The sequence below is a fragment of the Scatophagus argus genome, chromosome 18, assembly GCF_020382885.2.
Source record: "Scatophagus argus isolate fScaArg1 chromosome 18, fScaArg1.pri, whole genome shotgun sequence".
In the NCBI taxonomy this organism is placed as follows: domain Eukaryota; kingdom Metazoa; phylum Chordata; class Actinopteri; family Scatophagidae; genus Scatophagus; species Scatophagus argus.
Window position 1 is genome coordinate 11,186,237 of NC_058510.1, and position 17,033 is coordinate 11,203,269.

The 17,033-nt window shown below is 40.2% G+C and overlaps 1 protein-coding gene across 1 annotated transcript in view; it reads left to right on the forward strand.

The window, feature by feature from the left end:
- The first annotated feature begins 1,490 nt into the window (after positions 1 to 1,490).
- Positions 1,491 to 17,033, forward strand: part of sh3kbp1 (SH3-domain kinase binding protein 1) — a 33,756-nt gene continuing 18,213 nt past the window's right edge. The window contains exons 1-3 of the mRNA XM_046370988.1: positions 1,491 to 1,717; positions 9,549 to 9,706; positions 16,650 to 16,764. Coding sequence (XP_046226944.1) covers positions 1,714 to 1,717; positions 9,549 to 9,706; positions 16,650 to 16,764 — 277 coding nt within the window. The 5' untranslated portion in view covers positions 1,491 to 1,713. The remainder of the gene's footprint in view (positions 1,718 to 9,548; positions 9,707 to 16,649; positions 16,765 to 17,033) is intronic.

Consider the following 17,033-nt stretch of genomic DNA (forward strand, 5'->3'; position numbering starts at 1 on the left):
ATAAAGCAAAATTGATCCTTTTCTAGCCGTGGCTTCATCTTTCTACCGAGTTCCATCAATTTTCTCATCTCACTTGTGACAAAACGAGTAAGTTGTTCTAGTTTTGGCACTTTGTTTGTCAAATCCATCATCTTTAGATTTAATTCAAGAGGTTTTGCACTCAATAGTAGGTTACATAGAGCTGACATTAACTTGCATGTCAGGCGGGTATCATCTCTCATGTGTCACAGATACCTGAGATGCTTTTGCGAATACTACATTTATCAGAAGAAGCCCTCAGATCTGAAAAAAAAAAATCTAAATTCCTCATCTCTTTCTCTCCGCTATCACTGCATCACTTCATTGCTTTCTGCTGCTGCCAGCACATTCATTCTCCACTGCATGTAGTTTGACCCAGAGGGGACAACAACACTGCAGGGCTTAGCAGTGTGTGTGTGTGTCTGTGTGGAAGAGAGAGTATGTATCTGTAAGGTATGTTTGATAAGGTGTCTGTGAATTAAAACTATTTTTCATGAAGTCTACTTGAAGTAATTACATGAGTAGATTACACTGCAGTAAAACACCAGTTAGTTTATTGGAGATGCTTCCTTCAAAGGCCATGACAAATACTGACACTCTTGACGAAAAGAACATGAATAACCAAGAATAACATAAAGGAAGATACTGAAGCTATATTTTCTGGTTCATTTTGACCATATCAACAATAGAGAACTAAATAAATTAGGTCATATCATACTTATTTATCAAAAAATCTGTTAAACCCAACATGTAGGGCTAGATCTGGGTATCGAGGCTATCAGTATACTATATGCCTGTATATACTATGGTATCACATAACACAAATGTGTGTATATGGTCAGTTAATGAGCAACTATTTTGATTATCCAACCATCATTTTAACCATTTTCTTAATCTTGTATAATTTGACACTTTGAAGCTTATTTTTGACAAACATCATTATAAACTGAATATCTTTGGGATTTTTGGGCAAACCAAAACATTGAGACCTCACATCACGATGGACTGTTGAAAATTATAATATCCATTTTCTTGCCAAAAGACAAAACAATTACTTGATTAATCTAGAAAATTATCTACAAATTAATCATTAATGAACATAATAATTAGTTGCAGCTCTACTCCATCTGAGCACCTTGCCAACTAATGCAAATGACTCACACACGTTGTTCTGCTAGACTCGCACAACAAATGCGTTATAGCATGTTGAGTGAAATCAAAGTTTTCATAATAACACAGCTGATTTTGAGCACTGAGATCGGATCTCCCACAGAGTAATTGTGTCGTCGCCATCTGTTCTGAAAGCATCATGCATGGCGCAACAAATTGCGTCACGTTGCTCCCGTTTCTGCCTGGAATGAAACCGTAGCCGGAATTTACGCGGTGTACCTGAATGCAACGAGAAGAGAGCGAACGAGCGAGAGAGAGAGAGCGATTTGTTCATCAGCGCTTTCCGCTTTCTGGGTGCTCGCTCTGCCTCCTCTGTCGTGTCACCGGAGAGAAAAAAAAGAGGAAGGAATATGGTTTCACCCGACGCTCCTCCCGTTTCAGCGCTGCTGTAGCGGATCTCTGGTACGAGCAGGAGGCTGTGGCTCGGTCAAACTCGCGGCTCAAACCCCGCTCTACCTGAAACAACCACCTTTCCTCGTTACCAACCAGCCTGCCAGAGCACCACCAGCACACCGGGAGACATAAATGGGTGAGATGCAGCTTTTGTTTGTGCTTCTAATTTGGAGAATGCCCAAAAATAGCCCCCAGCTCCTCTGCGCATCTGGATGGGCTGGAATAAACGCCCGGTCCAGATGCGCGCTGGGTTCAGCCTCTCTCCTTCCTCCCCCTCTCCTCTCCTCTCCTCTCCTCTGCTCCCTACCTCACCTCAACTGACGTCGCTTCAGACATTTCCGAGCTGTTTGTAAGTGACCGCACGGGCTTGGCGTTTGGCAGTGTTTCCTATGCTTGATTAGAAAGCTGCGCGTGGGTGTGCAGCGCGGTCATGCGCGTGCGATTTAAGGAAAGCGGCCGGTTACATTGATGAGTTGCAGATGTTGACACGTTTACATTCACTCTGTCTGTCTGCCCATTGTGTTACACAGTGAACGACTCTCTCCAGCCCCCTGTCTCTGTATAGGAAGCAGGCCTGCCTGTCACATTCCTCTCATCACCGCCATCGTTTCCCACAGCACTGCTGTGTGATGCACACAATGCATGAAAATTAACCGATTGCAGATTTGGTGGGGCAGTAATCAGTCCGTAAGGTGTATATAATTTATATATGGTGGTATTAACTTTTTCTATTCATGCCACTTTTCCACTGCCACTATCCAGAAAACAACTTGAGTTTTGCTCTTCACATGTGAAGAGCAAACTCCTGCAGGAGCGTTTGACTCTTTGTCTTTACAAAGTGTGAAGGAATGCCTGACTGATCAGGTGATTGTTCTGTAATATTAACAAATAATTAGGATAATCGTTAGTTGTAGCCACTGTCTATACTACCTTTTCTATGTTTTCTATTTTCTGTTGCCTTTGTGCAGATACTTTCTGTCTCTGCTGCATGTAGCCAAACAATGCACAGCCAGTCTCAAGGGAAACACTCACACACAGGCACACAGTTTGGCTGTCAAGGCTGGATTAACTGGGAAAAGCAGGCAACTTCCCCATGGCCACTATGGGCCCTCTAATCCCCAGAATGCATTGCGTGTTTGTATTGTGGTAGATTAATGAAATGCTAAATTGGTTGTAATTAGCTCAAAGTCAAATTCCAAGGGCCTTTAAACAGGTTTTGCACAATCACTAAACCCCCCAAAAAAAGCACTATGTCAAAAAGTAGTTTCCAAATCTTCCCTTGTTGCATCCCCGGGGTGTACGTCTCTGTATTAATCTGTTACTGGAAGATGACAAGATGCATAGACAGAAAGATGGTGGAAGTGGGAGTGGTTGGCGAGTCAGTTAATCCGAGTGGGTTAATGCAACGATGATGCTCCTATAATCAGAATAAACCTACTATTGTCTAGTTGCTATTGTTAGCCTATTATTCAAGAGCTGCAGTACCGTTACAAATTATTATGTTTATTTTTTGACCACACTGTCAGAAATGTAGAAGTTAAATTATATGTTTACTACAGAGTTCATAGTTAAAGAAGATGCTGTACTGGGCTACATTATATTGAGAGGTGCCCCTGAGCGTGTTTAGATATCATTCAAGATATCAAATACTTTATTTTGAAAACTGGCCTGAAAAATAAGCACAGTGGTAATGCACCTTGGGCCCATTTTTATTGTTTTGTGTTTTTTCTCTTGGCTGCTGTTCTTACAGATACTGTACAAAGTGAAGACTTGAAAACCAAACATCACACTTGCAGTGGATGTCTCTCTGTAACTTTGGCACTGCAGCAGTTTTTTCAAGGAGAAAAAAAAAACGTGTCTGCTTTATCATCTAAAACTGTGACCTTCAAAGTTTCAGCAGTTTCTCTATCCTCACTGACCTTAAGAGAAAGTGTTACAAAGTTGCTGAAAGACTGGTACTTTTCTCACCTGGAAGTGAAAAACTTTCACTCTCTTTCCTACTTTTGCTGTGCTGTCACTGTCCTCATTGCTCTCTCCTCCTACGTTCAAAACACAGAGCTGAATGCACAATGTTCTTATCTGGGGGTTGCTGAAAGGCACTCTTGGAATTGAGATTTCTGGGAATTAGAAAAAGACAATGCAGGGGTTGAGGGAGTATAGTAGACCACAAAGTAACGTACTACGATGCAATAATGAGCAGAGAATGGTTGGAATTTTCCTTTAATGTAGGAGAATTTGCTGAAGTCTGTGATCTGATCCACAGTTGGAGTGGGTGGCTTAGACTCCCAGTGGGCTGCAGTCCAGCGTGAATGTTTTACGGACAGAAACAGGCAGCTGTTCTTGACATCATCAGCTGCAGCAGTGAAACATACCCACAGCTAAACACAGGTCCTGCTGTAAACCGGTGAAATGTCAGCATGGCTTTGTGGAGTTCAGCGTGTGTGTGTGTGTGCGTGTGTGTAGTTTCCTCTTATCTAAACCGAGTGCAGCTGTTCAGAGGATGCTCAGTTCCTGTATATGTGAGTTTCTTGACCACTTGAGTGGGAGTTTTGTTTTGTCTGCAGACTTTCAGATATTCTTTTTCATGCCATCTCATGGCCTTTCCTCTGTCATGGTTTAGCCTTGCAGACAGGAGTATTACAGACAGTCAACATGAGTGTTTAGGTTTATGCAAATATGGCTGCAGCTAATGATTGTTATTATTAATCAACCTGCAGATAATTATGTCATTTCATGAATTGCTCGTTTTCGACTGTGAAACCTGGAAGAAAGCCAGTGACAGCTTCCCAAAGCCCAGGGTCTTCTTAAGCCATTCATTTGTCCAAGCTACAGTTCAAAACCAAAAGTATATAAATTTCCATCAGTTATGACACAAAAAGCGGCAAACCTTATTAGCCTACATTTGAGAAGCTGGAGCCAGCAAATATTTGGCATTTTCTATTGAAAATGATGATCGAAACATTTGAGGTTGGGTTATTATTAATTGGGAATTAAATTTTACTTGAATATAGTCGATGTGTTTTTCGAGCTATGAGGCTTCAAAATGGATGCGTCAGTGGCTTAGTAAGCAAAGGTAAAGTCTGAGAAAGGACTTTCTTCCACATATTTGATACAGCTCATTTGCACTCTTTTGTAAGCACTCGTTAATGAGCACTTGTCAGCATGTTAGCAAAAAGTTACTTGTATTTCTGACTCTACCAGCTCGTGAGATATCTGGCTTTTTGCTCCATATTCAACGTTCTTCACCACCTAGTCGCTAACTTTGTCAATTGCTGCTGCACAGGTGGCATATAGTCGGTTGATCTGAGCTATTAGAGCTACTGAGATTGAAACCATTATGGTACACTAAATTAGCAGGCCAAGCTAAAAGAGGCTGCTGACTTGGGTCTTTTTTGGTCTGTCATTGTTACCATATCTTAAACAGGTATATTAACATGCGATCTGTGTCTGGTTATATTATCTGATTGAGGGCGTTCTTGTAATCTTGATTCTGCCCACACTGTGGCTGGTTCTTTATTATACGCGCATCCCAGGGCACAGGAATGAACTCTACAGGATCTACTATGGGCTATTTTTTGAAGTGTATTCATACCAGGAGTAAAGGGGGCCGTGAGTGACCCTGTTTGTTGGCAAACAGTACTGCAACATGAGTAAATTATGTATTTGTTAGGGTCTAATTTCAGCTGCAGATTTGGTGCTCAAGTGAGTATTTACAGCAGCAGGAGAGTGTGTTGTGTGTGTGTGTTCATGATTATGAAGGAACATGGCACCCAGTGCAGCAGTGTGGCTCACTCATGTGCTTTTAATAGCATTTTTGTGGAGGTATAAGTGATCAAGCTTTTGCTCCTTTTTTATAGGATCAGTTTGTTGAAGGTTTTGGTCTTTTCACAGGATTTGTTATCATTCAACATAAAAATATTTAGTACGTAATGATCATATTTATGCAGCCTTGTTCTAGGAATATATTTTTCATTATACTGACAATGAATGGAGATTATTTGCTTTGTAAATTCCAGTGTAGACCAATTGCAAGGCTCAGTTTGCACTCTCTCTGCATAGCTCCACAGCAGACAGAGCTCCTCTCCAGAGCAGATTTGGCGTTAACTTCATGTCACTTTTAACTTAGCTCCCTTCTTTGCACTCAGTGACGTGCGTTCTGTGCAGAGCCACAAGCTGTCGTCTCCCTCTAAGTTGTGTATGTGTTGTTGACTGACGTGTGTGGGTGAGTGGAGTGGAGTGTGTTGTCCTGCTCCGTCACTCAGATGTAATGTAGCGGTGGTGGCTTGCAAGACAACTGCCACAAGCTATAAATTCACTGTACGTAGCTCTCCTGACTGAGGAGCCTTTCACTTACATGCTCTTGGTATCTGCAGCTTCCCCATAAATTTCAGAGCTGAGAACAAAAAAAAAAAAAAAGAAAAAAAGAATGGTATTTGTGCCACGTCACTGTCTCGTCTGCTGCTAATCTCTCTAGTTATCTCAAGCCAGATCCATATCCTCCCCATCTGAGCACCAGGCCTACTTGGACTACATTTATCTGCTTTGTCTGCCTCATACTGACATCTTGCAGAAGTCCTCCTCCTTTGAGGCAGGCTCTCATCAACAATGTGACCTTTCACTTTAAAACAGCTGCTTTCTTGTGTCATCACTTTAGGTGTTGGTGCAATGCAACCAATGAGAAAAAAGAACTTTTTATGCATGTTATGTGGCTGCATGTATGCGGGTGAGGGAGAGACCGTTTAGATGAGGAAGCCAGTGTGTCTGAGTCATAGGTACCCCCTTTATGCTGTTGTTCCCATGGTTACCCCCCCCCCCCGAAACTCCAAACTCCACCCCCATTTTAGCTGCAGACACAGTTTAGATCAGAATCGGGCCTTTCTGGCTGCCAATACGTGTTCATGTGTGCTAAGGATTAAGAAAGCTATACGTGATATGGACACATTCAGTACATTTTTATGAGTATTATCAGCTGCACGAGTCAGTCACAGGATGCCTGTGTGTGAATGTATGAGTTGATGCGTGTGATGTTTGCAGATAGGATCTGAGAGAGCCGTTTTGTTTTGTTTTTTTCAAATAATAGTTATTTAGGTTGAAGCATTTTATTTGGCTTTTACTCAGTATATTTTACTAGGCTTACGTGAGACATTTTCCCGTTGTCTGCTTACCTGCCGTCTTTATAAATTCAGCTGTACTGTACATTTCCACAGTGCTAATTCTGTTAGTACCACATCATAGTCATGCTGCTCTTAGCTTCTCTTTTCAACACAAACACTGTTTTCTTTCAGCCACTTAATTGCAATCACGTTATTGCCGTTTGCTTAATCGATGTAGAGATACCAACAGTGAAACTCAACACTCCCTGCACAGATATTTTACGTTATGACACGTGATTCCTCTCTTTCCTGGCAGACTCGACATGACATATCTTGTTGTTTTGGTTTTTATTTTTCTAACTCGTAACATTGTCAGTTTTGCCTGTGATTATAAACAGATCTCAAAATGTTTCTTTTTCTCATGTCTTTTTTAATGTTATTATCAGCATTGTCGACTTTATACGACTGTCATGGGAGCCTGACTGGCGTCTCATTGCTCCCCACACTGCGCCGGAACATATGAAAATAAAACAACCTTTAAATTGACCTTTAAATCAAGTCATCTGCAAATAGAGTTTAGTTTCCCTGACAGAAGGTTGAATACGGACTGGAAGAACAGCATGATACACCTGTAACTGTGGAAACTGAGTAAATGTATTCTGCAGAGTTTTTCACCTGTAGCACAATGCAGCATTGCACATGCATGTCCTCTGTGCATGATAAGCACAACACGATACCTAATCATGCCACCGGTGTTTACTGTTTCCTCGACTGGCAGTTCGTGCACAGATATGCACAGGAAAGTGCGGCAACATACCAACAGAGACAAAGAAAAAAAAAAGACCACAAAGAACGATGTAAACAATGTGGGATTTTATGTTTAAAAAGTCAACATCAATTGTCAAATTATTGTTGAAAAATAAGTGTGTTTTATTTAACACTGTTTAACACTGTAACATTGTTTAGGTTTAGGCACAAAAACGACTTGGTAAAGTTTACAAAACACTGTACTCACACGGAAAGGAAATATATGAACATATATCCAAATATATACAGAATATATGTTGCATGTATGCCACATTTAGGGTCATATTTGTGCATGTATGCGGATATATAGGAAATATATGTGTCATATATGACTTATATATATCCATACATATCCACATATATGCCACAGTCAGGTGCATATATGTCATACATAATGGTAATAATCCTGGTGTCTCCATGCAACTGGACACTGTTTACATTCATAAAAGTTTTTCCTTTTTTTGCTGGAATTTTGCTACATTACGGCCTAACAAATTGAGTTCATTACAGTAAGTGGACTTTAGAATATTTTATGCAACCTAAGATCGTAGTCTTGTCATATATTCCCACCATGATAAAGAACATTTTAAAAAATATCCCCATATGGTTGACAAAACAGAAGTTGTTCAGTAAGGACGTTCATTCAAGACCTTGAAAACACTATGCATAACATAACAGATTTAAAGGTACAATTACTGCATTTTTGGAGCTTTCAACTACCTCTCATATCAGTAACAGGAAGTGAAATAAGATTAAATAATCAAACAACCTAATGTCTGTGTCTTATTCAGCCCCCTGAAAATGGAAACTTAGTCTTCCACTGGATGGATTGATATGGTCTTCTAGACTTGGTCTCTAACGGTTTCACGTGAATTCGTCGGTTTATAATTACTACATGGACAAAAGTATTGGGAAACCTGACCATTACACCAACAGGAACTTTAATGACATTGCATTAAAGATACATAGACATTAATATGGATTTGGTTCCCCCTTTGCAGCTTCCCCTCTTCTGGGAAGGCTTTCCACAAGGTGTTTCTGTGGGAAGTTTTGCCCATTCATGCAGTACAGCATTTGTGAGATCAGACACTGATGTTGGACGAAAAGGCCTGGCTCACAGTCTCTGTTCCAGTTCATCTCAAAGGTGTCTGATGGGGTTGAGGTCAGGGCTCTGTGTGGGCCAGTCAAGATCTTCTACACCAAACTCATCCAACCATGTCTTTATGGACTTTGATTTATGCACTGGGACACAGTTATGCTGGAATAGAATAAAGGTCTTCCCCAAACTGCTGTCACAAAGTTGGAAGCATAGCGTTGTCCTAATTGTCTTGGTAAGCTGAAGCATTAAGATTTCCCTTCACTGGAAATGGGGGGCCCAGCCCACCCCCTGAAAAACAACCCCATAGCACTCCTGAATTCAATAATAAAGGGGTGTCCCAATACTTGTCTTCATAGTGTGTGTCAGCTAGAGGCTTCTGACAGTCTGGTTGTGTGTTTTTTTGTGTGAATAAGGAAGTGCACTCAGCACATCTCTCAGACCGCACTCAACTTATTTAAACTTATTCGTTTACAAGTAAACTCCCCAGAGCAGTTTGATTAGTTTATGAGTGAAAATAGTTTGAAAGTGAAACTCAGCAGAGCAGCAGAGTGGTGATTGTAATGCGACTACATTGTTGTACTGATGAAATTAATACAGCGAAAATGTATTTTGAGGTTTGACAGCAAAGGTAATTCTACCTCCCCCTAGAGTATTTATCTAGCCTTTATTTGTTTGCTCTTTTTTGAGTACCGGTAGTGATTTTATTTGGGGAAATCAATCCATTGTTGTTGTTTCTAGGATTGTGCTCAGCTGTGAGCGTGTGATTGTATATCTCTTTCACTTCTAGTTTTGAATCAATAAATATAACCGGCACAACTGTTAAAATCTAAACCACTGTACCCGAGAGTAAAAACAGAAGGATGTGATGCCTCTACTATATTTGACCTGCGGTCTATTGTTAACACGCATTGTGTGTGGTTTTTTTGTTTTTCTTTAATTCTTAATGTCTTTGTCCCATTTCTTTTCAGTGGAGGCCGTGGTGGAGTTTGATTATGAGGCTCAACAGGACGATGAGTTGAGCCTGACGGTGGGCGACATCATCGTGAACATACGGCGGGACGATGGAGGATGGTGGGAAGGCGAGCTGGGCGGACGCCGGGGCCTCTTTCCAGACAACTTTGTCAGGGTGAGTAATCTCTCTCCCCATACTCATTCTCTTACTCGCTTCATCAACCCACAAGAACCCTGCCATAAATAGTAACAATGCAGTTTGTAGTGTGTCGCTGCAGTGTGGTTTTCTTTGGTTTGTTTGTTTTTTCCAGATGCTATTTTAGCGATTTCATTTAGAACGGTCGAAATACATGGAGCACACGCATGATGCATCTTTGTAGCATGTGGCTGCGTGCCATTTTTGTCTGACATTTAAAAGATACATTGCCAGTATTTTTATTTTATATATTTTGCCAGGATTGACTCATACTAAATGACAATGTAGTTGGTTATGCAGAATTGGAAAGCTTATATTAAGTCGTACTGATTTTGTTCACTTGATACAGGATCATGTAACACACTGATTTAACAGAGAGGTAAACCTATGTTGAAGGTGAGATTGTGATCAGATTTTAGGTCATAGTCAAAATTAGGTTAGTATGAAAGCAGAGACAAGCCACAGATTTAGTGAGTCTGCAGGATTTCCCAAACTGCTCTGCTCTGACAGAGGCATGATGTTTCTGGGTTGTCCATTTGTTCCATTCTCATGAATGTAATATCTCAGGAACATTTTTGTGGAAATTTCTTCAAATTTAGCACAAATATGTATCCTGGAATTAAAGATGAACTGATGAGATGCTGATGGTCAAAGATTACTGTGGTCTCACAAAACACAATTTTAGCCATAAAGTGAAAAATTCATACACTAATTATAACAAAATTGCTCACAAATGTCCAAATGATCCAGTGTTGACATTTTATATCCAAAAGGTCAAAGGTCAACTGTGACTTCATGTTTTGTGTTCATTATTCCACACTGTAACTCAGGAACAGAAAGGGAGATTGTTGCCATATTTGACATTTGGTCAGATACTGAAGTGATGACACTAACAATGAGTGCTCACCTTGAAACTGCGCTGATTGTTTCCGTCTTCTGTGCTGCTGGGTTGAAGATGTGTGTGAAGCATCCACATTTTACAATTTGTAGCTTCTTTGCACCAGAGTCCATATTTGAAGCATTTTAGTCCACTACAAGCTCGCTGGTTTTGCTGATGTTGAGTTTCAGGCAATTGCTGTTGCGCCATATAACAAAGCTCTCTCTCACTCACTTGATATATTATATGAGACTTGACAGACCTGGTCATAAACCACAACTTGACTGGTGCACAGAAACCATTAACAGCCATTAACAGTGCTGTGAAATATTTGTCACATGTTAGGTCAGGTTATTGAATTATGTCGTTAATATCCAATGGGTGACAAATCAGTGGAAAACCAACAGAAAATGTCTTAGCAGGCTTGTCTAAATATGGCATTTGAGAACACGGACCAAAATTTCTCATACGTGTTCAGCTGGGTTGTGTTGATGCTGACTGTAATGCCGTAGCATGTGATTCTCATATTTTCTCATCCAGTTGTTCAGTTAACCCTCATCGTCACTGTGGAAGGATGCATGTGTTGTGTTTCTCCACTCTTTAATTTAGTCCACAGATTGTACATTAACGGAAGAATACATGATCAAAAATACACTACACCTGTACATGTATGGCTGCATGCATGTGCTGTGTAACCTGTGTAAACGACCCACACCCAAAGACTTGCATGGCAACGAAAGTCCGAAGTTACAAAGCAAAATTGTTAATAGCTGACCCGAACTGCTGCCCTGGAATGTGAAAACGGGGATTACGACACACACTTTTCAACAGTTTATTCTTCCAAGCATTCCAATGATGCACTCATATCTCACCTCAGCACAGCTAGTCAATCACAGTCTGACTGGCTAATCCCAGTGTTGGAAAGGTCTCGGAAGAGGGGTTTCAGCAGCTGTTTGGCCATGCAACAAGCACTTCTGATCAAGTATACTGGCCCATGAGGCTCCATTTAAAGAAAATAGTAATGAAAGGAGTGGTAGATTTGTTAATTCAATTCATCTTATGATTTCTTTTTTTTCCCTCCCCTCCAACTTTATTTTTCTCTCTTTCTTATAACAACCTGAATATGTCAAGTTGATTATGTTGTGCTAAAACTGTAAAACTGCACCGTCATTACGCCCACAGTTGTGGGTGCAAAAATAAAGAAGAAGAAAAGAAAATTTGACGTATAGATGTGAGAATAAAGATTTAGGAATGAGTGAGGTCAAAATTTCTAACAGGAAGTGTTAAACTGTGATGAGAAGAAGGAAGTGTTTTATTAACTGTACACTGAGTGGGAAGTAGAAAAATGCCACAAGTCAACAGCGACAGAGAGCAACGCTCACATTTGGACGGCACTGAAGAAGTCCCTCTATTGTCAGGTGGTTGGCTCTGCAGCCAGGCTTTATTTGTGCTGACCAAATGTCACAGCTCTCATTCACTGTCAGGGAAATGGACAATGGGCCTATGAAGGCTCGCTGACGGTGTTTGTGTGAATGTGTGTGTGTCTGTGTGTGTGTGTATGAGCAACGGAGGGTGATTGTGAGTAATGCAGTAATACCAGACTGGTCTGTCACAAGACTGCAGTTATGGGAATCAGTGACATTAAGCTTGGCAATGCTGACGAATATGTGTGTGTGTGTGTAGGAAGTGGGGGATGTGGACAGTCAGGTTCAAAGGGAGGCAGGAAGTGGTATGCAAGCAGCCCCCTCTGGTGCTATCACACTTGCACATGTAACTGACCATTAGAGTAAAGGTCACTGAATTACCTTTTTAAAGACATTTGAAAGGTGTGTTTGCTTCAAAAAGTGAAAGCGGTCACAAGCTACAAAGGTTCAGTATAGGTTAACAACTAGCTAACTGTGGACTTTGTCAGTGTTAGAAGTGGATTAATTTAGTAAAGCAACCAGTGTTACAGATGAGACTGTATGTTAGCTCACCGAGCCTGGAGCAGTTATTAGCTGTCCTTATTTTTCTTTTCTTTCTTTTTTTTTTGTTCAAAGTGCTCACTGGGGAAATACAGACATTAATCATAGCTTTTAAAATATGTTGTGATCGTGCATTTCAAAACATCATCAGCTGCTCTGAGCTACTGTTTTTTCCAATGTTGTTGCCATTTACAATATCAGGGCTGCAGCTAGCAGTTATTTTCACATTTTATTAGCTGGCTGAATATTATCTCAGTCAATTGATTTGTCTGTGAAGTGTCTGAAAACTGCAAACTGCAAGTGTGTGACCAGTACTACAGTTGTCAGATATTAGCGGTCTTAGATCAAAATCACATGCTGTCATCTGACATAAAATGCAAAACAATGGTCACGGTGCAGAAGAACTGGATTTGCTGCTACTCAACAAGTAAAGTCAGTGCGGTCATCTGACAAAGTTGCACAACTTAGCAAAAAGCATGCTGAAATAGATCTGATTTATTTGATAGTTTTGATAGCTGAAAATGGGAGGCCTTCAGTCAAATTACATTTAAATGTCGTCCAAGCTTAGTCCTTAAAATGTTAGTAAATGTTAAAAAAATACTGAGTGTAGTTTCCCATCTTAGAGAACGTCCTGAAATATCCAGTTTTGTTTGCCTGAACTGTATGACCAGTGAGTTGTGCAAAAAGGATGAAAAGAGAGGAAATAAAATTTTGTGTCACTGTTCCTGTGAATGTCACAAGCCGAGCTCTCCGTTTCCCCATTCTTTTTTTCTCCCCATGTCTCTGAGTAACAGACTCTAACATGTCCTTGTTGTTAGCTGCTGCACTGCATTGTTTTGCATTATCTGTGACTGGGAGGAAAGGTCAGAGGTCCGGTGACAGGAGATGCACAAAAAGCAGGGTTTAGCATTAAAGCAGCACAGCGTAAACTGCATACTTGCTGTCAAACAAATCCACTCAACCACCACTACAGTGTACATTATGCAGGTGTTTCCTGTTCAGATATGATGAATCATGTTGCCTTCCTCTCCTTGTTTCAACTGGGTTTCCTTTAACTCTGGGTTACCTCCGTATCCCCACAGGAGGAATTGCAGTAGAGCGTAAACGTGGTCCAAGTAGCAACAAAGGCCTCCAAGAACAGTAGAGTTAGCTCTTTCCTTGATTTCTTTTGCAAAGCCATGCTGTCATTAGTCTCCAGCTCCAAGCTAAAATGTGTTAATTATGAAAAACATGTAGCTTTAATAGATAACAGATGGACTGTAGAATATATATTTTATTGCTTTTCATGAAGCATAAAGCCAAACAGTTACTAAACACCGCCTCTGCTTCACAGTCATAAAAGGGAAGCTGTAGTCAGACAAGTTTTCGCTGTGGGTTTTTGTGTAGGCTGGTTTGTGCAGTGTGGAGTCTCAGAGTTGAAAGTTTTTTTTTTGTTTGTTTGTTTGTTTTAAATCTGTCAGTCCATGGGTCTGTGTCTGTGCATGGGAGTTTCTGAATGAATGTGTGTGTGTGAGTGTGTGTGTTGTGTGTCTCTGTCTGTTGCAGTAAAGGCATGCAGGATATAGAGTCAGAGCCACTTCATCTGCACTCTGACTGCAGAATCAATGTCTTTTTTTCCCTCCTGGCTCTACATTAAATCTGCATTAGCCTATTTAACCAACTGCAACAGCTAAATGCTAAAAAACTGAGTGACCAACATGACTTCAGTTGCTTCTATCCTGCAGCTGTTTAGGTTCAGTCCCCGAGCTGTGAAAATGCATAATTTTGGTTTAGGATTAACCTAAAAAAAGGGGCAGGAAGAAAGGAAAAATGAAAAACAAAACAAAACAATACAATCAAACAAACAACAGAGCACAGTTCAAAGCAATGAATAATAATCAAACTGCTAATTTTCTGTTCACTTACCCATTTATTAATCTACACATTGTTTCAGCTATTCTGTGTAACGCTCAATTGCCTTAATAGTCTGGGGTCACCAATATCTTATGAAGACATTAGCTTAACGCAGCATTGAGTGGTGTTTATGAGATTTAATGTATATGAAATGAGAAGAGCTCTGAACTCCAAAAACTGTCCACATGTCTTAGCTACTAGCTAGCTTTGCCAACCTACACTTGCCTATATTAGGGTTCACTTAGATGTTGTTCAGAGTTAGAAGGTGTGTCAACCCTGTAGTCACCAGAGATAACATTGTATTCACCGCTGATGATATCTACACTTTCAGCAGGCTTCTTGCTAAACCACAGTGTTCCATTTTCTATTTCTAAATGTGTCAAATTTAGAAGAATACAAATGTGGGTGTGGGAGATATCGACTTGTTAAAGCCACTTTAGACTTTTCTATGCTGAGTAACAGAAAATAACTAATTGATTTTACTTTAGAGTTAGTAGTTAGTAAGGTAATGTGATTTTTTTAATGAGTATATGTAACAAGTAATTGATTACATTTTTCAAGTAGTAATGAACCTAATTAAACGAACACTTCTAACAGCACACAAGCTAGTAACCGAATAGAGTAGCACTTCGTGCCTAAAGAGAAATATTTCTTTCAGGAGTTGGTGGACAGCAAATCAGAGCTAAAGGGGAAATTTATTTTGGATTTATATTCGTCAAGTGTCCAGAAACATGACTACAAATAAATGATAATGTTGCACTGTGTCTGCTGTGTGTCAAAATGGGGAATTAATATCTGTATGCTAAATATAAAGACAATTAGCTTAGCATGGCTCTGTCCAAAATAAATAAAGGTACTTTTAGCCTCCTCATTAATACATACGTACTTTTTTTTTTAAATGTCCAGTCCCAAACCACTGGAGCTCCTAAAATGGCTCTAAGATGAGCTTCAGCAGTTGTCTTGGAAACATCTTGGTGATATTTTTGGATCTCAGAGGCTCATTAAGGCTTCACACCACACCAGGCCATACACAACCAGAATGTGTGTGTGTGTGTGTGTGTGTGTGTGTGAGAGAGAGAGAGATGGGTTAGATTCTGAGTCAGTATACTTGGGCCCGTATGCTTCACTGAGCTGCATTTGCCACAGGCCAGGGCTTATGAAACAGTGTCATGGTGAATGTGGAGGAGAGATGTGAACCGTTGTGTCAAGCTTTACCGGGTCTCTGTGTGTGAACGTGACTGTTGTTTCTCCATCTGCCCTCCATCTGATACTTCTGTCGCTCGTTGTGTTTGTCTGTCTGTCTCTCTTCAGTTTTCTTGATCAGTTTCGCATGGGGTCTTGTGATTCGAGTAAAAGTCATGTGGACTGAGACTCAGCAAAGGCTGCAGCACGAGAGGAACGGGCGAGTCTTTCTGGTTGTGTGATTGTTTGTCCAAACTTTACAAGTTCTGGCTGGTCGCCTGCAGGTGACCGGTGACGGTCAGCTGGGTTACCGACCTCTAATAGTGCTGTTCCACTGCAGCATCTGCAGCACAGTGCAGGGCAGAAGTGAGATACAGAGATGATATTTAGCCAACTGTATTTGCATTTACTGAATACATCAGCAAGTTTATTGCCTGACAATTAACCTAATTAATCTCTAGGTTCATATATTCTGGAGTTACTCACAGACTGCAGGAATTATTTACAGTAAGACATATTTTAGTCATGATATGAAGGATTTTTGTAAATTTTGGTTCAGAAATTTTTACTTTGTAGTTACAATTTAAATTTGAAATGCAATCAATGCATTTTTGTCTGACTGCGGTTATGTTTTGTTTCTATATTCTTTTAGTGGTCCAACGTTGACAAGAACAATGATAACATTAATATCATTTTTCACTGGTAAAGTAAAAAATGGTCTGGCAACTGATGATACTTTGAGAGCATGACAGCTAACTTACAAAACTGAAGTTGGTCATTTTTCTAAATGATAAATTTTTTTGTCCTGATGTTTTTTTTTGTAGGTATTGTTGTTCCACTGTGGGTTTATTTTCATAATTACATCAAATGTATCCAAAATGACAAAAGACCCTCTTATGTTATAAGAAAAAGTAAATGTCTTAAGTTGTGTACAGTACAGTCATTGTTTATGCCAATTAAGGGCATAAAGTTGTAAATAACATTGTCCGGTGCTCTCTCTTTGCAGGAGATAAAGAAAGAGACAAAGAGGGATGGAGGACAGGCAAACATTATCAGATCTGACCTTTCCAATGGAAGGGCCAGCCCTGTGTCCGACTCCAGTGTACGACCAGGCAAGAAAGGTACTTGACTCACACAGTCACATCAACATTCATACATTGTGGTCAGTCAAGTGTTCAGTCTCAAACATAGATCCTATTAGTGTAGGGAAGGATTTGGGTCAAGAATTCCTCGCCATTCTAGCATGTAAACACACTGAATATACACAGTAGTGGAATGTAACATGGAATTTTTGCACACAAGAGTACAACTGACATGCTTTTTTGATTAATCTACTGATAGAAAATTAACTGGTAACTGTTTTAAGAATTGTTTAAGTCACTTTCATGCA